At 47.6% G+C, this 22,015-nt stretch overlaps 1 protein-coding gene across 1 annotated transcript in view; it reads left to right on the forward strand.

Annotated features, from left to right (window-relative positions):
* Positions 1-22,015, forward strand: part of NAV2 (neuron navigator 2) — a 295,960-nt gene that overhangs the window by 101,073 nt on the left and 172,872 nt on the right. The window contains exons 7-9 of the mRNA XM_006146897.3: positions 2,961-3,073; positions 9,162-9,270; positions 12,400-12,789. Coding sequence (XP_006146959.1) covers positions 2,961-3,073; positions 9,162-9,270; positions 12,400-12,789 — 612 coding nt within the window. The remainder of the gene's footprint in view (positions 1-2,960; positions 3,074-9,161; positions 9,271-12,399; positions 12,790-22,015) is intronic.

The raw sequence follows: 22,015 nt of genomic DNA on the forward strand, positions 1-22,015 counted from the left end.
TTTTTTTTTTTTTTTGGAGAGGTTTTTGCTATAGGGCATGTGTGCTTGCCAGAAAGACGGAGAAAGACAATGAGACAGAAAGCAAGAAATCACCCCCCGGGGGGATAGCCATGCTGCAATCCCTTCTCCATTGTCCTCTCTGGATCTTGGGCACACACTCACATGCGCCCAGCATGAATTTAAGCCACCGGGTCGGAGACACGAACCGTGGTCGACTACATGGGAGTCCAGCAACATAGCCATTACGCTAACTGCTGGTCCCTTTTAATTGTTATTTCTTCTTTTTTTAAAATTTGTTATAGAGCAGGTGCACTCACTAGAGAGAGACAGAGACGGAGGGGCTGAGAATACAAGCCAAGAGGTCCAGGACTCGAATCACAGTCGGCCATTAACCACTCCTCCACTGGCTGGCCTCACAGTCTTCTTAACTGGGAGACGGTCCTCACATTCTTAGCACCAAGGCTTACTAACTAGTGACTCTGTTCACCTGCAAGGTCTGTTTTGAATCCAGCTATTCTCTGAAGTACAGAGGCAGCTGAATAGCTCCTCATGAAAATTATATAATTTTAGAACTGGTAGTCATGAAGTAATACATATTCAAGCTCCATTCACAGATTCCTGATCTGCATTTCCAGAATTAAAATCTGTGACAGTCTGATCACCATCAATGCCACTCCTTCCCCCCTTTTTGACTGTACTCATTTGAAGTGTGTAACTTTTTTCCTCCAAGCCTATCTACGAGAGGAAAAACTCAGTGGTTAAGAGCAAATTCCTGGAGGTCGGTAGGTGACGTGGTGGTCAAGATGCTAGATCCCCACATGGCCAGCCACAGTTTGAGGCCTGGACCTGGTGGCCTGAAAATCACAACACATAAAAAGATGAATAAATAAATATGGTTATTAAAAATACAAATGAAAAACAGGAGTATATGTCTGACACACGAGGAAGGGAAGGCCTCCTCTTACATGTAAAGCCCCGTTTTACTCACTCGAGGTTATTGGGGTTATGCCCTCCTGCTCTTCTGCCGTGCCTTCCTCTCTAGGCTGGAAGGGAGTGTGCCAAAGTAGGAGCTGGGGCACCTGGTCTCTGTCCTTTCTCGGCTCAGGAAACTGTTGGGCATGCGCAGCAGGGACAACTATCGAGAGTGCACCCGGTGCGGGGACTCCGCCTCGGGCTTTCCTTGGCTTCTCTCTGAGAAGTCCTCCCACAGCTCCAGGCGCTGGCTACTTTCCTTCCCCCCATTCTGTAGGTGAGCAGACTGAAGCTTAGAGCAGTGAAGCAGCTGCTCCACGTCACAGGGCTACTACGTGGAAGAACTCTTATTTAACCCCCAGCCTGTCTGACTTCCAGGACCAGGCCCATGACCACCAGATTGTCTTAACTCTAAATTACTTTGTCACTCTGAGCTTCCTTCTCTTCATCTATAAAGAGGGAAATCGGAGTAGATGAGAGCATTTTTTTTTTTAATTTTTCCTATAGGGCACGTGCATTTGCCAAAGAAAGAGAAGAAAAGTGAGTTGTAGGTTATAAAACAGAGAGCCATACACTTGAGAGAGAGTTTTTTCTGTTACTACCATGTGGAGTGTGGGCCCTCCACTGGAGGCCTGACCAGAGAGGAACATTACCACGCCAGTGTTACAGAGATCTTGGGAGGATTGTGTGGGAATAGAACAGACCTAAGAACCGTTCAGGATGGAAGTCGAGGATGCAGATGGCTCCATATATTTATAAATAGCTCAGGGTGAGTGGGGCAGAGGCAGAGGAGGTGGCCATCACTTGGCACCAGCAGGCGACGCCCTGCGAAAAATGAGAACTCAGTCTTTCCTGACTTTCTTGTTACTGGGAGAGGGCAGAAATCCAGATATTTCTTGTAAAACTTTCCAATTTTCAAATGTCCAACTAATTCAGAAACGTTGTGATGCCATGCAAACAAAATGCCTCTACCGGCAGGATCCTATGCCTGGCTGCCATTTACCGCCTCTAGGCTAGAGGTGGAGTAGCTGTTTCAAGGCACTTATAAGGCCTGGACAGAGGCGATGAGGGCTTGCATTCTGTGGAGTGGAAAAGAGCACTGGAATTCTGACAGTCCTTTAAGGAGATGCCAGGATTTGGGGACTGTTGGTCTCCGTGCATCCTCCATAGTCCGCGCACATTCTTCGTCAATGCTTTCTTCATAGATAGCGAGATCTGGTTGAATGAGCTCAGGATGCTAATGAAGTAATGGTTCACACAGGGTTACGTGTGCATCTGAGGGTAATTAGACATTTGCATGCCATGCCTAAATGAGCGGAGGTAATTGTGGCAAGAAAACATTGCATGAGCTGTTGTCTCCATTTACTTGACAAATAAGGGCCTAGAGAGGGTTTGGGAAAGTACAGATTTCAGTCAAGTGTTGAAATAATGATCAATGAGACCTTTCATGTCAGAAGATCTGAGCTCTGAATCAGAGTCCTGGAGGGCAAACACACCTGCTTGGCACCCACTCCCAACTGGTTTTACAGTCACCTTTTCAGAGAGAGCCCGTGTCAGGAGGATTTGGGGAGGATGGGGGGAGTCTGTCAATGGAGTCATCTTTACGCTTGACTTGCTGGTATTGCCGGTTACTCAGAAGTCGCTCTTTGGCATAGGTGAAGTTATCCAGATCACCCAGTACCCTCGGCATGTGTCTGCCCAGACCTCGCTCCCCGAGAGGGATTGAGACTCGTTCCCCAGGGAGGGATTGCAGACCCTGCATTTGGACAATGAATATTTCATCTTTTACAGTCGGGTGGCTCTCTCTGTTCTCAGGACATGGCTCCACACGCAGTCGATGAATTATTTAGCACCAGTCTGCTGGTCTGCGCTGTCCTAAAGCGCCTCTCTGGAGGAACTGATGGTGAGCGCTGTGGTCAGACCACAGTGGTGCGGAGGTGGTAGCTGCCTCTCGTGACAACTGTGTCTGCTTTGGTTTGTGTGCGAAGGTCCCAGACGGATACCGAAGGCAATGTGACTGCCGAGTCCAGCTCAGCGGGGGTGAGCATGGAGCCCAGCCACTACACCAAGAGTGGACAGCCCGCCCTGGAGGAACTCACTGGTGAGTCTGGAGCCCAGGAATGCTGTGTCCACTGCCGATGGCTTCCTGTGCAGCCATGGCTGGAACAGCATGAGTGCAGCTGGATTTGAAAGTCGCTTTACTCTTGCGTTGATTGATGAGCTAGACACACTTGCCGTCTTTCCTTTTCTCTCTCTCACAGTCATGTCGCTCCTCCTATTAGCAAATCCCATTTTTACATACATTTATTTTATTCATTTGGGGACTCTGAACTGCTCTGATATTTAACTTTGAATCTCCTTGCTTGCTCTTCAGATAAAGTTGCTTTGCAACAAGAATTGGAACTCTAAGATAGATTTCTTTTTTTTTATTCCCGTCTGGAGGCACTGATTTAAGAATGTGTTCTTAGCATCTTCCACTTGTTGGAAAGAAGAAGCAGCATGCTTCTTCAACCCAAAATAGAACACTCTAAATTGTATTGAAGTAGAACCCAGATGACGATGACTTTAGGGTCATTACACACTATAAAAACATAAAATCCGCAGTTATATAGCGAATGCACAAACATTTATTTACTGATATTATACTGTCACATCCTTAATTTAAAAAAAGAAAAGTTACTCCTGAATTAGAGTTCTTACTGTACTACAGTATACACTTCCATTTCCTGCCCCCCAACTCTGCAGCCTGGGTTCTAGCAACTTTTCTCATATCTTGCCACTTCCAGAGTTGGGCTAAAAATCGAAGCCATGCTTAAAATTCATTTATTAGACTGCCTGTGACCATGCCATGGTAATAGTCACATGACAGCTGTGGAACTGGGATACAGCTCATGCGATCGAATCTTACCACTTGACCTTTAGCCCAGAGTAATCATTTCAGAGATCTGGGTGACTGAACTGTTTCCTTCGGATTCCTCTGGCTGGTCTCAGGGATAGAGCAGGAATGTTTTGAACCATTAGTGAGCAATCCATCTCTGAATGACTCAGGGCCCCCCGTTTGGGACCGATTTTATGTTCGTGTCTCTTCCTCATTTACAGCTCCTTTGCACGTGAGTGCCTGGGTCGCCCAGGAAGAGGACCAGTCCTGAGCAGAGGGTGTGAAGTTCAGATGACTGTTGGGGTCTCTGCTCACTTCCCAGACTGTGTCCTTATGTGCACCTATCAAAAGCAGCAGGCCAGTGCCTCAGAGCCCGGTGTGGATCGGATGTGTCCTGTGGAGTTGTGTGGGCTCAGGTCAGACACTGAGTCTCAGCAAAATCTGTATTTAAAAAGCAAAGGCAGCAGCCAGCGAACATTCCAGATATTGGATTTCAGAGTGATAGATTGCAGCCCGTGCTCTCCCATAGTTTTTCTTTTTCTCCCCATGTCTTCTGTGCATCCCAGTAAGAGCTCCAAGAGTCTGAGATGCCATAGGTTGGGGAACAGGTTTGCACAGCCAGGAGTGCCTGAGGGCACGCCCTTTGGTGTCCTATGCATGGCGTAGGCTACTAGTGAAAATTCCTCAATTGGGGTGACCTGTCTATGCATTGAGGCAGTAGAAATCACGTGTGTACTGTGAAATGTTTAAGGAGACATTGAACAGTAGCACAAGGTTGCATTTAACTTACTTACAGCTAACCGCATGAAATGCCAATGAACAGTGGGTATATTTGGAAACAGACATTTGTGAGCTCTTTCATCAGTTGCTGAGTTCTTCCCCTTGCTTATGCAAATAAGGTAGATTTCCCTGTGAGGCGCTGTCACACACTTGGTGTTACAGTTGAGAAATGCATCTTGTTTTGTAGTTAGAAGGAACTGCACACCTCTGCTTCTCATTCAGTCTGTTAACACATTCTGTAAGCTCATAATTTTATTTATTAGTGAGCGTACTGGCTTTTTTTTTTTTTTTTTTTGGTGGGGAGGGAGGTTTTTGCTATAGGGCACATGTGCTTGCCAGAAAGACAGAGAAACAAAGAGACAGAAAGCAAGAAATCATCCTCCAGGGAGGGGTGGGGGGCATGGCCACACTGCCATACCTTCTCCATTTTCCTCTCGGGATCATGAACATGCACGCACACACGCCCGGCATTAGTTTAAGCCACCGGCTCCAGGATTCGAACCGCAGTCGACTACATGGGAGTCCAGTGGCATAGCTATTACACCAACTGCTGGTCCCACTTACTGGCTTATTAACAGGTTGTCTTACATCTTTCGCTCGACTGTTTCTTGTGACAGAAGGTTATTCTTTCGTAAGATAACCCTTCCGTTCTTTTTGTGGTTATTAATTTTAATAGATAATCAAGTGCTTTTTTATTATTATTTATTTATTTTTATTATTATTATTATTGACTTTGGGGTTTCTTTATAGGGTGTATGCACTAGCCAGCGAGAGATAGTAAGAGGGGAAGTAAGAACTCACTCCCTAGGGAGGCTAGTCATGCCACAATCCCTTCTCCTCTCAAGATTTTGGGCATGCATGCAAAAGTACCTAGTGTGAGTTTCAAGCTGCCGGGTCCAGGACTTGAACCATGATAGACCACATGGGAGTCCAACACCAGAGCCACTATGCCATCTGCTGGCCTAAAAACCTAGCAAAAAAATTTTTTTTAATAAAAAAAAGAATAGAGGCTTTTTGCAGCGTATGGTTTTACAGGTCCACAGTCAGGGGCCGTGTCTGGTGAGGGTCTCGTTGGAGAGACAGCACAGAGTGTCACGTGGAAAACTGAGAAAGAGCAGAATGTGTCTGTATGTCTCCATTCACTCTCTCTCTTTAACGACCCACTGGGATTAAATCAAAGGGAACCCCACCCAATGACCTTAATCCTAATCACCACCCCCATGGCCCGCGTAGTCTCTTAATCCCATGGTCAGATTATGTTTTCACTTCTTAATCCAACCACAACCAAATGTGGTCACATGAATTGTGGGTATACTCAAATCATAGCACAGGGATATGTAAATATGGTTATATTTGTGTGTGTGTGATTAATGGAGATAACTGGAAAATCTGTACCTAGATTTAGCTTCATTCTAGAGCCTCGACCTATCCAAAAAATCAGTCCCCTTTTGGCAACCGGGCATAGGTACAGGGTGGCCAAATTGACCGTAAAATATATTTCACTGGGGCCGGCAGGTGGTGTGGTGGTTAGGGACACAGGACTCCCACATGGCTGGCCACGGTTCAAATCCTGAACCTGGTGGCTTGTTTCCTCACTTTTCCTCTCTCTCTCTCACTCTTGCTCTGTCCCTCTCTGGTCAAATTAAATAAATACATAAATAAAGCTAAATAAAATACATGTGTGTGTATGTGTGTGTATGTTTTTAATTGATGACCATGACGGTAACTACAATTACATTCCTCTAAGGCCTTTGGGTGAAGGTAAAATAGACATTCAACACTGCTTTTCTTTAAAAGCATGGTTATACATGTATGTGTTTTAAAGAATTAGGTGGGAAGCACATGTATGAGCACCTCTCAGATAAGAGAAAAAATGCCTTCCAGATAGGAGGAGAAAATTGAAAACAATTACTAAAGAATTGCTATAGTAAATTTCCTACATAAAGTTACGTATCTAAGGGTCAGCAGGTGGCATAGTGGTCACGGTGCTGGACTCCCGCATGGCCATCCACAGCTCAAGCTCCGGACCCCACGGTGTGATACTCATGCTGGGCCTGTGTGCGTGCCCAAAATCCAAGAGGAAGATGGAGAAGGAATGGCAGCATGGCCCACTCCCTCCCAGGGGTGGAAATTTCCCACTTTATCCCTGTCTCTCCAGTGAACACACATGCCCTATAGCAAAAACCTCACTTAAAAAAAGAAAAAACAATCACATACCTGTGGTTTGCTCCATCACTCAGACTCCAGACACCACCATGCCAACAGAAACCTGAGGATGTTAGTGTCTATCTTGAAAGAAGAGAGGATTCTGTGATACCTCTTGGTGCCCGTAACCCTTCGCAGGACAGTGGCTGGAGGCTGTCCACAGTGTCTCATGTACATTCCATGCGCTGCTGCTCACGGGCCATATTCTCTACAGAGATGTCTTTAAAAATGTCACTGAGGCCATTCGTGGCCTGGTGGGTAAGATGACTGGAAGCCACATGGCCAACCACGTGGTCTGAGTCCTGGGCCCAGTGCCTTCAAAAACACACCAGACTCATGCACTTGTGTCTCCAAAATCCTGAGAGGAGAATGGAAGAGAAGGGATTATGGCATGGCCATCCTCTCTGAGGGGAGCCTTCGCCCTCTCTCTTGCACAACTGCATCCTTTATAGCAAATTTTTAAAAGGAGAGAGAGAAAAAATGTTACTCAATATTTGAAAATAGTCACAGGCTTTTGTTGTAAGTTTTAGATTTTTTGCCATAGGGTGCATGCATTCATTGATGAGAGAGAACGGGAAAGCAAGAAATCACCCCAAGGAGGGATGGCTACACCTCAGTCACTTCTCCTCCATTGTCCCCTCAGGATTCTGGGAACACATGTGCCTGGTGTGTTTTTCAGGCCACCAGGTCTGGGGCTCAAACGATGGAGTCGGCTATGTGGGATCCAACAACTTAACCACCATGCTGCCTACTGGCCTGCCATAGGTTTTTGGGTTTTTTCTTGTTTTTTTTTTTTTTAAGTCTTTTGGTTGTAGTTTCTTAGTCTTCTCAGCCCTCCCTGAAATTACTCTTGAGGAGAAACATTGGTTCCTTTAATCATTGCTGTAGTTATTGTCCCTCTCTTCTCCCGTGAAGCCACATAGGCAGAGCCAGAGAACCGGAAAGCGTCTATGCCGAGGGGGCGCGTGGCTCTGGTTGGTGTGTGGTGTATTTCTCATGGTACTTCAGCGCCGGCTCAGTCTCTGCTCAGCCAGTTTTCTTGGAGAACATCTACCCCAGAGAGCTGCAGGCTGTGGGCCTGGCAGGAAGCAGTCCAGCTGTGCTTCGTGGCTTCCTGCTCGAGCCACCAGCTGCCTCGTGTTCGGCGCTCGGGGTGGGCCCTGCACTAAGGGGCCTGCATGCCCCAGGCTTCCCTCTCCTGTCCTTGGAGGTCAGCACAGTGACTGTCCTTGTTCCAGAAAGGTGGAATGTGAAGCACAGAGAGGGTCGGTACCTTCCCCACAGTCCCACAGCAGTAAAGAGAGGCTATGATACATCTAGAAGGAAGGGGCTAACCTCGCTCTGTAGAAATATTCATGATTAGTAAGTACAGCTCTTTTAGCCACTGTAAGTTCTTTTTGCAAAGTAGGGTCTGTAGACCGCTGTGTGTATCACCAATAGCTGAGGAGATGAAATCCCTCGTGTACTTTTGCTTGGGCAGAAAATGATTCCTGAGAAGGGGTCAAGCCTAACCTGGGCATGTCCTTATTGGAAATGGTGTGAAAAATGTGTTTACATCTCAGATTACGAGGTGCTTTGCTTTTCAGAGAGACCTGGATAAAGAGGCTTCTTGGGCCAGCAGGTGGCATGGAGGTTAAGGTGCTAGATCCCCCATGGCTGACCCCAGTTTGAGTCCCAGACCCACAGCCTGAAAATCACACTGGGTGCATGTGCCATGTTTGCCCAAGATCCTGAGAGGAGAATGGAGGAGAAGAGATGGTGGCGTGGCCATACCCCCTCGGGGGGATTTTTCACTTGCGCTCTCTGTGGCTAGTGCACATGCTCTAAAACAAAAACAAATAAAACAAAAAAGGGGAAAAAAAAGAAAAGAATCTCCTTGGATAGAATTCTGTAGGCATCCTTTCAGTCATTCATTCATTCTCAGATCCTTATTAGGCACCCACAGCAGCAAGAATATGGGTATAGGACCAGCAGTTAGCGTAATGGCTATGTCGCTGGACTCCCACGTAGTCAACTGCGATTCGCGTCCCGGACCCGGTGGCTTAAACTCACGCCGGGCACGTGTGCATGCGTGCCCAAGATCCCAAGAGGAGAATGGAGGAGAAGGGATTGCGGCGTGGTCATCCCCCCTGGGGGGTGATTTCTCGCTTTCTGTCTCTCTGTCTCTCTCCGTCTGTCTGGTGAGAGCAAGTGCCCTATAGTGAAAACATCTCAAAAAAAAAAAAAAAAAAAAAAAGAATCTGGGCTGGAACACGGCTATGGTCACGGATCGTGAAGCTTATGCTCTGTCAGAGAATTAAACCAGTCTTAACCCTTAACTTTGCAGGGGAAGACCCTGAGGCTCGGCGACTGCGCACGGTGAAGAACATCGCTGATCTGCGGCAGAATTTGGAGGAGACCATGTCCAGTTTACGGGGAACTCAGGTTACACACAGGTATCTGCTTCGGGAATACTTTGCTGGACAAGCTGGTGACCGTTTCTCCATGATTGTTCATACCCCTAGCAGAGGGACTGTGCTGATCCTGGAATCAGTACCCTTCCTTCCACAGTGTGCTGGAATTCACAAGGTGTACGATTCAACATGCAGAAGAGACATGCGGGGAACAGAAAATAGTATAGACAGGTGCCAGTAGGTGGCGCGGTGGTTAAGGCGCTAGACTCCCACATGGCCAACCACAGTTCAAGTCTCAGACCTGGCATCTTGGCTTTCTCCCTTTCTCCCTTTTTTTCTCTCTGTCTCTCTCTGGTGAGCACACATGCTCATAGCAAAATTAAAAAAAATAATAACAATACATTAAATAAATAATGTAAAAAAATGAGTATCGATAGGTACTTCCTAGAAGCAGGAGTTGCTAAATCTGTTTAAAAGAGGATAGTGTATTATTGTAGACCAGTTCCACTTCCACTTCACTTTACTTGCATTTTCCAAAACTCGTGCTGTGGGAAGGAGCAGGTGAACTGCGTTTGACCTGTGTGATAAATGAATCGCTTGAATTCCTACCCAGCCCTTTGATATGCAGCGCTCTTTAATACTGTTAGTCATGCACGTGCATAACACACATCAGGAAATATTTATACAGACCTCCGATCATGTTTAAACTGGGATGTAGTTGGCTGAAGTCTAGGGTTACATTGGAAGCGTTTATCAGGGTGCTTTCATTATCAAGAACCTGAAAAGGATGCGGCCCTGGGGTGTCCTCTGTGATTTGGCAAGTCCAGGCTTCACAGTTCGTGTTTGCCTTTGGAAATGAAGAAGTCCTAGTTACCCCGTGAACTCCCAGGCGGTCTCCTTTGCGTCCGTTTTAGTATCATTGATCAGAGCAAACAGCGAGGAGACCACAGGCCTCCTCCACCATCAGCAGTTGTGCCGGATCAGAGTTAAACCGCCGGGGCGCTGCCTTCAGTAGGACTGAGGTTCGATCTGAGGAGTCCAGTAGAGGAAAGGAATGTCACTTCCAAGATCACAGGGAAACAAAAATAACTCAAGGCACAAAATTGGCTCTTCCTGGGGAGAGTAAAGTTGGGGGAGTCGGATGTGACTAAACCCCTCACCCGTGGAGTTGAATGACGTGGAGTCAGACGCTGGGTTCTGTGACTCTGGGCTTAGGTATGAACAGCCCCCTTTCCACCACAATCACGGAAACCGACTTCACGCCGCCGTTCCGTGGATTTCTTGGCTTGCCTTGGATGGTAATCATGACAAGAGGGAAAGCGTTGGTGGTTTGTTCTGCAGGAAAACATCTCCATGACTTCACTTAGTTAGAAAACGCCAGCGTGATTTGTAGGGGGTCCAGGTGATTGGACTGTGCCACAAGAGCCTAGCTGGCTATAAAAACAACACGCCATTGGGCCCGCAGGTGGCATGGCGGTTAAAGCACTGGATTTACACATGGCCAACTGCAGTTTGAGTCCTGGACCTGGCTGCTGGCTTTTCTGCTTTCCTCCTCCCCCACCCTATCCGTCTATCTCTCTCTGTCTTGTGAGTGCACGTGCCCTATAGCAAATTAAAGAATAATAACAAATATAATTAAATAAATAATTCTTTTTTTTCTTTCTCTTTTTTTCTACTTTTTTACCTTTTAAAGGTTTTTGCTATAGGGTGTGTGTGCTCGCCAGACAGACAGAGAGAGATAGAGAGACAGAAAGTAAGAAATCACCCCCCAGGGGGGATGGCCACGCCGCAATCCCTTCTCCTCCATTCTTCTCTCGGGATCTTGGGCACGCATGCACATGCGCTTGGCGTGAGTTTTAAGCCACCGGGTCCGGGACACGAATCGCGGTCGACTATGTGGGAGTCCAGCGACATAGCCATTACGCTAACTGCTGGTCCCAATAAATAATTCTTAAAAAAATAAAATAAAATAAGCACTGCAAAAGGGTCTTTTGATGCCCAAGGATGAACTCAGTCTGCTGGAAGATTCTGATCCAGTTAATGAGATTTATTAGGAAAGTCAGGCCTGGGCATCTACGAGTCTTTTCCGTCTTCAAGGAGGAGATATGGGAGAAGCAAAAATCTGGAAGAAATGGAGCTTAGAGGGCTAGTCAGTCAAGTTCTCTTCACCTCATTCAAGAGGGAGCCACGGTTGTGAAATGTGCTGTGAGAAGCTCCAGGGTGAGCATCTACCTCCTACCCCTAGAAAAGAGCGACATCAGGGCCAGCAGGTGAGGTAGAAGTTAAGGCTCTGGATTCTGCATGACCAACTCTGTGGTTCAAGTCCCAGACGTGGCAGCTTGAAAATCACATTAGGTGTGTGTGCGCGTGTGCGCGTGTGCCCAAAATCCTGGGAGGAGACGAGGAGAAGGATTGCAGCGTGGCCACTTCCACTAGGGGGTGATTTCTCACTTTTCTTCTCTTTCTCAGTTTCTGTCTGGTGAGCACACATGCCCTATAGCAAAAACTGAAAGGAAAAAAAGAGCAACATTTCTAGAATAAATAGGCAGGTAGGATCCTTCATGCCCCTTCTTTATCAGCTCAAAGTGTTTTATTTTTTCCTGGATCGGAAAAAATACAGTAGTTAAGATTATCTAATGAAAATCATTGTTAGTGGCTACCGTATCATGGGTTGTGTTTTAGAGGGCAAGTCTCCCTGGGCTTTTCAGAATGTTCCATGAAAGTGCAGCTTCCCCTGTTCATTATTGACCAAGGAAATACACTTGGTGGTACGTTGGTGCCCGTTGTTTTATCCTATTTTGTATATGAGAAATATTTCCAAATTCCCAAATATTAAAAATGTATAGAGAAGGACCAGTAGTTGACATAATGGCTATGCTGCTGGACTCCCATGTAGTGGACCACGGTTTGAGTCCCAGACCTGGTGGCTTAAACTCACACTGGGCGCATGTGTGTGCCCAGGATCCTGAGGGGAGAATGGCGGAATGGGGCATGGCCATCCCCCCAGGGGGTAATTTCTCACTTTCTGTCTCTCTGTCTCTCTCCGTCTTTCTGGGGAGCGCATGCGCTCTATAGCAAAAACCTCTCAAAAAAAAAAAAAACCCACAAAATGTATAGAGAACAAGGGATTCTAGTGAACTGGGTCTGACAGGACTGATTCTGTGTTTGTAGCACGTTGGAAACCACGTTTGACACCAACGTGACCACGGAGATCAGCGGCCGTAGCATCCTCAGCTTGACGGGGAGGCCCACCCCGCTGTCCTGGAGACTCGGCCAGTCCAGCCCTCGTCTCCAAGCAGGAGACGCCCCTTCGATGGGCAACGGGTACCCGCCTCGAGCCAACGCCAGCCGGTTCGTCAACACCGAGCCAGGCCGCTATGTGTACTCTGCCCCGCTGAGGAGGCAGCTGGCCTCCAGGGGCAGCAGCGGCTGCCATGTGGACGTCTCAGACAAGGCCGGGGACGAGATGGACCTGGAAGGCATCAGCATGGACGCCCCCGGCTACATGAGCGACGGGGACGTCCTGAGCAAGAACATCCGGGCTGACGACGTGACCAGCGGGTGAGTACCTGGGGCCTCGCCTTCACAGAGCGGGGACCACCCTTTCTCTTCTGCAGGGCTTTACTGTAGTCCTCGGGGGAGATCAAGCTGCCTACCTCGGTTCTGCTGTCTTTGTCAAAGGCAGCAGGGCATTAGGGACAAGAGTCGAGGTCCAGGCGTGGCTGGTGACTCGGAAGGCCCCACCAGCAGCCTGAGTGATGCTTGAAAAACGTCCTGTCCAGTCAGTCCCTTAAGCCAGACCTCACGCTGAGGAGGGACTGCTGACTCCGCAGAGCTGCCTGCTCTTGCAGGTCCTGACCCTCACCTGCTTCGTAGAGCTCCTCCGTCCTCCTCCTGCTTCCCCCCTGCACCGCTCATTCTGGTTCTTGGCCTTTTTGAGCTCTTACCTGGCTCAAGGCCTTTCTCACTGCCTGTTTCTGCACCCAGAGTCTGTCGTCTGGGTCTGTGCATGGCCAGCTCCCCGCTGCTGTTAAGCTGGCCCTGGCTTGGAAGGCCCTCCCTGACCATTCACTGTAAAGTAGTCGAATGACCCGCCCCCATCCTGGTCTTTCCATCACCCTGAGTTGGGCTCCTCCGAGAGCGCACCACCGTCTTCAGTGGCCCTGATTCTGTGTTTCTGTGTTGTCCTTTTCCTGTCCCCTCCTGCTTATTAGCAATAAGCACCGAGTAGCAGGGACAGTGCTGCTTATTCATGGCTGAATGCCCAGTGTGAGGGAAGTAACAGGGGCTTCTAAATACTGCTGAATTCACGAGCACGTGGATCGAGGGGTGAAGGGACAAACCCGACCTCCCTGCTTGTCTGTTGGTTTGTCCCTGTGTGAAGCTGGGGAGTAACAGGATGATGTCTGAGGCTCCTTTGGATGGAGCTTGTGGCATGAGGCCTGTCTCTTGTCTTTAGCTCCCCCTGCAGATCGTGGTGCAAACTACAGGTGCATGTCTGACTTACCCGAAACCTCATCAGATAACGTGACTGGCCCAGAAATTCGCCAAGATCTTCTCTTTTCCAGATAAGAATTAGGAATAATAATCCTACCATGCACTTCCATGTAAATGGAGATTAGAGTTCATGGGGTGTCTGTATGTTCATTCCCTTAATACCAGCTAGCTCTCCGCTAAAGTGCTGAGCTCTGTGCTCACTGCTTCGCCTGTAGGAGTGTGGCCTGTCCTTACTGCAGTCCTAGGAGGTACCTGATGTCACAATCCCCATTTTTTAAAGTTTGTTTATTTCGGAACCAGCAGTTGGTGTAATGGCTATGTCGCTGGACCCCCACATAGTCGACCACGGTTTGAGTCTGGGACCCGGTGGCTTAAATTCATGCCGGGCACATGTGTGTGCATGCCTAAGATCCCGAGAGGAGAATGGAGGAGAGGGGACTGCGGTGTGGCCATCCCCCCTTGGGGATGATTTCTCGCTTTCTGTATCTGTCTGTCTGTCTGTCTCTCTCTCGCATGCGCCCGATAGCAAAAACCTCTCCAAAAAAAAAATTGAATACGTTTGTTTATTTCATGCATGTGATAGAAACAGGCACCCCTGACGGGGTCTCATTATACTGCGATCGCCCCCAGTCCCACACTTCCAGCCAGGAGACACGTGCTCAACCTGGGGCCCAAACCTGTATTCCAGGAAGGCTCTGCTCTGCAGAGGGGGCCCCACCAGCTGCGCCGTCCTGCTTGGGCCAGTGATCCCTCTTTTATAGATGAGGAAACTGAACCCAGAGTGGTTCAATAACTTGCCCAGTGTCCTCCCGCTGTGCCCACCCCAAGACCAGTGACTCCAGAGCCCGTGTTCCTTAACCACGGACCCACCCACCATTTTCATGCTTCGTTGAAACAGAAGACTCCTAGAGTTGTTTTCTAAAGTAATTTAATTTGGGGCCAGCGAGTGATGTGGGAGTTAAGGCACTGGATCCCATGTGGCTGCCTGGGTTGTTCAAGTTCTATACCCAGTGACTTCAGAAACACGCCAGGTATGTGTGTGTGCGCGCGCCAAAAATCCTGATAGGAGAAGGGCGGAGGAGGAGGGCTTATGCTTGGGCTTATCCCCCCCTGGGGGATGCTTTCTCACTTTCCTTCTCTCTTTCTGTCTATAACAAATGCATGCACCCTATAGCAAACAATAAAATAAAGTAATTTAATTGTGCTTAATTTTTTCAAATGTCATTCAAAGCTTAGATACAGAGGTGCTTTGATTTTTCTACTTGTCACTTTTAAACTATCTTGGGTAGTAAAATATTTGAAAAAGAAGCCACTAAGTCCTGATTCAGTATGGCATATTTCTATACGCCAGGATGGCTGGGGAATCTCTTGGACTGATAAATCAAATGACCTCGTTTAATGTAGACCATGATTCTGTGTTTTTTGTTTGCCACAAACAGGAAAACAGTACCAGACCTGTTGCTAGGACTAGATGACACGTGAATTCATCTTTTTATTATTATTAGAAAACTTTGGGCATCCAGCATGGCCTCAAGTCTCTCGTTAGCAGTTCTCGTTAATGCCGTATAGCACCCAAAACCCTGGTTACTTTTAGGACTTTTCCATCCAATAATAAAGACTCGCTTTTATTGTCAGACCAGCCTTTGAATCCTAAAGGTCAGAGAATGTATTTCGAGCCAGGGTCGATAGTGTCCACAAGGTGGAGACATTGAAACAGTGAAGCTCATGTCGCACTGAGCTGTTTCCTGCTTGCTTGCTTGCTTTCCTTTTCTTTTTGTTGTTGTTGCTGTTGTTAAAGTAGGGTTTTTGCCATAAGGGTGCACTTGCTGGAAAGAGACAGAAAAAGAGAAAGTAAGAAATCATCTCCTTCAGATGGTCACGCCCATGCCTTCTCCATTCTCCTCTCGGGATTTGGAGCACGCATGCGCATGTATCTGGTGTGACTTTTCAAGCCATTGGGTCCAGGACTTGAACTGTGAATCCTCCACATGGGAATCCAACACCTTAACCACCACACGACTTGCTTGTGGTTTCGTTAGCTTGGTTTCTTTAGCTACCCAAACCAGAGCCTTCACCCTGGCAAAAAAAGCACAAATGTTTACATTTCGGTTCCTGCTTACATTTCTAGCATGTGAGAGAGTGCTTAGGGCAAGTGTAGATAAAAGTGCAGAAATGTAAGCACACCACCCAATTACGGACATTGGAGAACTTGCGTCTGCACCTCCCCCACCTCCTCCACTTCCTTCTTTTTTTTTTAAGAGAGGTTTTTGCTATAGGGCACATGCACTTACTGGAAAGACAGAGACAAGCAGGCTGAAAGCGAGAAATCAGCCCCCGGGGGTATGGCCACACTGCAGTCCCTTCTCCTCCATTCTCCTCTTTTGATTTTGGACATGCTCACACATGCGCCTGGTGTGAGATTTAAGCTGCCATGTCCGGTACTTGAACCATGTGGGAGTCCAGTGATGTAACCATTACGCCATCTGCTGGTCTCTCCTCCCCAGTTCCTTTTAATGTAGAATTTGATTTTCAGAATGAGAAGCTGTAGCTCAGGTGGTGCTCACTGCTGCTTCTGGGGGTGGCACTGGAGGGCACTTGCGGAGGCGGCTCCATGCTGTGGGAAGGCACGTGCCTTTCTGCTTTCAGGATGAGCCGCCAGGCCGCCTTCACATGCCGAGTTCAGAGCAAGCCACGGACCAACATGACAAGGCTGTGTCACTGAAGGGCTGGTCACTCACACCCCTCCACAGCTACTCCACAGGTGGTTATTGAGGAGTTGGCGTGCTGGGAGGAGCACAGACAGACCTGGGTGGGAACGCTGCCCGGGCACTTGCACAGACTCTGACCACCCTCTGAACCCCCTAGCCTGAAAGCATGAGATTTTTTAATAAATTTATTCATTCATTTATTTTAATTTGACAGAGAAAGACACAGGGAGAGAGTGAGAAGGAAAGTGAAAAAGCAAGCCACCAAGTCTGGGACTCAAACCCTGGTTGACCATGTAGGAGTGTCCAGCACCTTAACCACCGCGCCACCTGCTGGTCCCCAAAAGCACTGCAATGAGTACGGTTTTTAGCCATCTCCAGTCAGATTTTTCTGTGAGGTTATCTTTAATTAGTGACAAGTATCTGATAAAGCTACAAAATGTTGGGGCTGGCAGGTGGCATGGTGGTTAAGGCACTGGACTCCCACATGGCTGACTGCAGTTTGAGTCCCAGACCTGACAGCTTGCTCTCTTTCTCTCTCTCTCTCTCTCTCTCCGTCTCTCTGGTCAAAATAAATTAATTAATTTATTAAATAATTCTTGGGGGAAAATGACATAAAATTGCAGTCAGGGTCTAGCTGTTTTATTGATCTCAAACATCCAGGTGCTTGGAAACAATGAAGTGACTGAAGTTTTCTTCCAGATGGTTCTTTGGCTTAATGGGAAGGCCTTCATGTGTGAGTACTGTATCAGTCAGTGCAGAAGGTCTTAGAGGAAAGCCCTTGCCCAAGCTTATAGAAAGTTTCTTTAGAAACCCTGATCTGGAAGTAAATTCTAGTTTCTGGAAAAGCCTAAGACCTTTCGTTTTTAAACTGACATTGTATAGGCCAGCAGGTGGCGTGGAGTTAAGGTGGCAGGATCCCTCATGGCCGACTCTGCAGTTCAACACCCAGACCTGGCAGCATGAAGGTTACTCCAGGCGCATGTACATGTAGGCAAACATCCTGAGAGGAGATTGCTTTCTCACTTTCCCCCTCTGTCTCTTGCCCTCTGTCTCTCTCCAGTGAGCGCACATGTCCTATAGCAAATTAAAAAAAGTGGCACCATACCTCAGCTTGGCAGAGCAGCTATTCGGCGATGTCTCTGGTTCCTTTTCTACACCGGGGGTGTTAATGTGTACACCTGTGCGTGTCCTCCGACTCCCCCTCTTAGGGCTGATGAGACTTTCTCTCTGGAGCGAGCCGAGAACATCCCAGCAGATGCCTTCTGTCTGTGTGTGTGCTTCTTGTGCTCAGCGTGTGGCATGTCCAGGGACCTCACGGGTGGTCGTTGAACTCACCACTTCCTCTTATTAGGCTGATAAATTGGGCGTTGGCTATAGTAGAAAAGAAGTTAGACTAACGGATGATGCATCTTAGTTTTGATTTGTAAAGTCAGTCCTCTGTTCCTGTTCTAGAAACTCAGGGTGCCATATGGTCTAGAATAAAATTAGAGACAGATTTAGCATCCGTATGTTTATGATGACTTTTTTTTTTTCAAAGGAGGCAGTAAGTTGTCCAGAGTATAAATATATATCCTTCCTGGGGGAAAAAAAAAAGACCATTTAAATTTAACGTCGGGGGCCAGCAGGTGGCATGGTAGTTAAGGTGACTGGATTCCCACATGGCCAGCTGCAGTTCGAATCCTGGACCTGGTGATTTGAAAAATCCCAGGGGGAGAGTGAAGGAGAAGGGATTGCAACCTGGGCATCCCCCTGGGGGTGATTTATCGCTTTCCTTCTCACTGTTTCTCTCTGGCAAATGCATACCCTCTATGGAAAAAATAAACTAAAATAAATAACATGAGGCCTTTCTCCCTCTAAGAACCTTCAGTGTCTCCCCCTTGCCTCTGGGAACAGGTCTGAACTCCTTAACTGAACATGAGGCTTCCTGGTTTTCTGTCACCTGCCTGCCCTGACTTTCCCAGCCATGGTTCCTCCCACGCTCTGCCTTCCCTTTTCTCTAGGCCATTTGACAGGTACCCGAGGCTGGTTCTTGTATTTGCAAAGTTCTGTGCCTGGAGACATTCTGCTTTCTCCCTGCAATTCTGTTTCCCACAAGTCCATCTGACTCATCCTGGAAAAAAAAAAAAAATCTCCTCTGTGATGTCCTCCGAGACTCCCCCAGTCAGAATTAGCGCTGTCTCATGTGTTTCTGGTAGCCTGGTCACACTAGCGCTGCACACAAGCCTCTCACTTTGCATGTGTTATCTGAGAAGGACTAGACGATACCGAGGATGTGCAGTCTTAGGAAGTAAGCAGACTCGAAATCTCATCCTGGCTCTGCCGAGGGAACTGGGACATGTTTTTAACCTGTGAAAACACAGAGTGCAGAAACAAAGAGTCCAGGATGCTCAAGAAATGTGCGAGCATCTTTTCTTCCTCTTAAGCCTGGAGCTCCTGGTAGGCAGCGTGCTGGCTATTTTCGATTAGCATGTAATAGGTATTCAATAAATATTTTGTGAATACTCTGTTATCAGTTCCTACCCTAACAGGATCATGGGCTTATATAAATTGCCACCACCATCTGCGCCACTCGGTGGTTCTATTTACAGAACCTTTGGAGAAAGGCAGCTTAGCCTGTGTCGGATCAGTGGGGTGCATAGCTCCATCTAGTGGCCAATAGAGGACATGAGCCACAGTTCGATGCTTTGAACTCCATCAACACGTGCTGGCACCGGGGCTTGCTGATTCCTTGCTCAAACCCTCTGAATTATTTGTAGCTTTGTAAGTATGTCAGGGGGTGTCCTAGCTCTGGCTGCTATAGCAACACGTCATAGACCGTGTGACTTAAAGAACAGACATTCACTTCTCACAGACTTCCCAGGAGGTCTGAGGTCAGATGCCAGCATCTTTGGATTCTAGCAAGGGCTCTCTTCAGCCCACAGATGCCCACCCTCTTGCTATGTCCTTACCGGGTAGAGAGTTCTGATGTGACTTCCTCTTGTAAGGCGCTAATCTCATCATAGGGCTCTACTCTTGTGCGCTCACCTAAATCTGATTACCCCGCAAAGGCCCCTCCTCCTAATACCGTCACCTAGGGGCGTAGGGGTTCAATGTCGGAATTCGGGGAATATGAACATCCGGTGTGTAACAGGGTGTTGCCTGCTGGTTTGCTCATTAATGCTCTGTGCCTTTCCCTTTATTTCCTGCCAGTTCACCTCCCCCCTGAAGCCTTCCCTGATTCCATGCCCCCAGAGGTAGTAACTCTCTCCTCTGGGCTCCTTTCACATGTGCCAAGCCTGTAATAGCACTGTGGTACAACTTCAGAGTTAAGTATATGGTGGGGTCTTCAAAAAGTTTGTAGAAAATGTAAATCATGAAAAAAAAATGCATGGATTTCCAAATTCTTGGTTCCAAAATAAATTCATACTTTCATCCCATTTTCCTACAAACTTTTCAAAGTCTCTTTATGTGTGTCTGTGTACATAGAGGATATATATACACATATAGATAATATACACACATGTACCATATTTGTGCACTTGAACATTATGTATTTTAAGCAAAGTATTATTATAAAGAGTCAAGCTATAGAAAGCTTATAAAGTAAAACTGTTATGAGAAGCTAAGGTTAAGTTATTAATGAAGAAAGAAAAATAAATTTATAAATGTAGTGTGGGGACCAGCAGTTGACATAATGGCTATGTCGCTGGACTCCCATGTAGTCAACTGCGGTTCAAGTCCCAGACCCGGCGGCTTAAACTCACACTGGGTGCGTGTGCGTGCATGCTCAAGATCCCGAGAGGACAATGGAGGAGGCGAGATTGTGGCTTGGCCATCCCCCTTGGGGGTGATTTCTCACTTTCTCTCTGTCTCTCTGTCTGTCTGGCGAGCACACACACCCTATAGCAAAAACCTCTCCAAAAAATAAATAAAAATAAAAAATAAACGAATGTAGTGAGGCCCGAGCGTGCAGTGTCCGTAAGGTCTGCAGCAGTGTTCGGTCACGTCCGGGGCCTTCCCATTCACTCGCTGTCTCACCCACAACAGCTTCCAGGCTGCACGCTCCGTTCATGGCAAGTGCCCAATACTGGGGCACCATTTTTGTCTTTTATACTTTTTTTGTTTGTTTGTTTTTGAGAGAGATATTTTTTGCTATAGGGCATGTAACTCGCCATAGAGACAGAGAAACAGAAAGAAATCCCCCCAGGCGGGATGGCCACATGGCAGTCCCTTCTCCTCCAATCTCCTCTTAGGATTTTGGACATGCACACAAACGCACCCAGCCTGAGTTTTAAGCCTCTGGGTCCAGGACTCAAACTGCAGTTGACTACATGGCAGTGCAGTGACATAATCAGGACACTACCTGCTGGTCTCTTCTGTGTTTTTCTCATGCCTTTTCCCTGTCTAGATGTGCTTAGGTACACAGACTTGCCGTGTGTCATGGCTGCCAGTGTTGTGCCATGTTGTAACACCTTGCAGAGGTTTGTAGCCGAGGAGCGACAGGCTGTACCCTTTCTCCTCGCACGTGGCAGGCTGTACCTTCCACGTGTGTGCAGGGACGCGCTGCGGTGTTTGCACCACGAAGAGGTCACTGAGCGTTTCTCAGAACGGATTCCTGTTGCCGAGAAGCAGCTGACTGTGCAGGTAGGTGTGGATGCAGAGGCAGACGTGGGTATTGCTACGTCAGGAGCAGCTCACTTCAGATCTGTCTCCAAGGCTCTCATATCTTCAGTGGCTGCAGACTGTGTTCCGTAGTAGGTGGTCAGCAAATGTTTGAGTACAACTGACTTGAAATGTGGCAGGACCAGTCGCATCTCTCCAAATAATTGTGCGCCTAAGGTTAAAGACTCCTTGAACGTTGGCCTCAGCCACCTGGTCTCCCTCTTCTTGGCCTGTCTTATTCTCTAATAATCCTGGTACCTGTGAGCTTCCTTAATTCCAATGAACTCTACGTTGGCCCTAGAGGAAAAAGAGGCAACTCAGGTCCCATCCATGGATCTGTGTGTTGCTAAGGCAGGCTGGGACCACATGAGATTTTTATTCCTGGCCTCACCTGAAGGCCTGGTGTGGTGTTGTATGCCTATGTTCCCAGCACCTGGGAGGCTGAGGTTCCTGACCCTATCAGAAATTAAATAAAACACTCTGGAGAAAAAAAAAAGGAAAAGCTACTTGATGATGATGATGTGGATAGTAATGTCTGTGTCCTGACTGATATGCATAGTGATCATAGTGGAAAAAGAAATGTTGTATACTGTAAAGATATATATGATTAAATGTTATATAAAAATTTTAAAAAAGAAGAAGTTAAGCAGAACAAAGTTAGGCCAGCCGGGTGGCACGGTGGTTAATGTGGCTGGATCCACATAGTCGGCTGTGTAGTTGAGTCCTGGAAGCTAGAAAAACATGCCAGGTGAGTGTGTGTATGTGCCCAAAATCTCAAGAGGAGCCTGGAGGAGAAGGGACTGCGGTGTGGTCATCTCCCCCTTCCCCCTCGAGTGACTCCTCTCTCCGGCGAGTGCATGCACCCTATGGAAAGCTGGGGCAGGGGGAAGAGAGGACAGGGCAGCTCCGAGCACTAGGGCCACTGGGACTCGTAGAAGGAC

This window comes from Tupaia chinensis, unplaced genomic scaffold, assembly GCF_000334495.1.
Source record: "Tupaia chinensis unplaced genomic scaffold, TupChi_1.0 Scaffold000196_1, whole genome shotgun sequence".
In the NCBI taxonomy this organism is placed as follows: domain Eukaryota; kingdom Metazoa; phylum Chordata; class Mammalia; order Scandentia; family Tupaiidae; genus Tupaia; species Tupaia belangeri.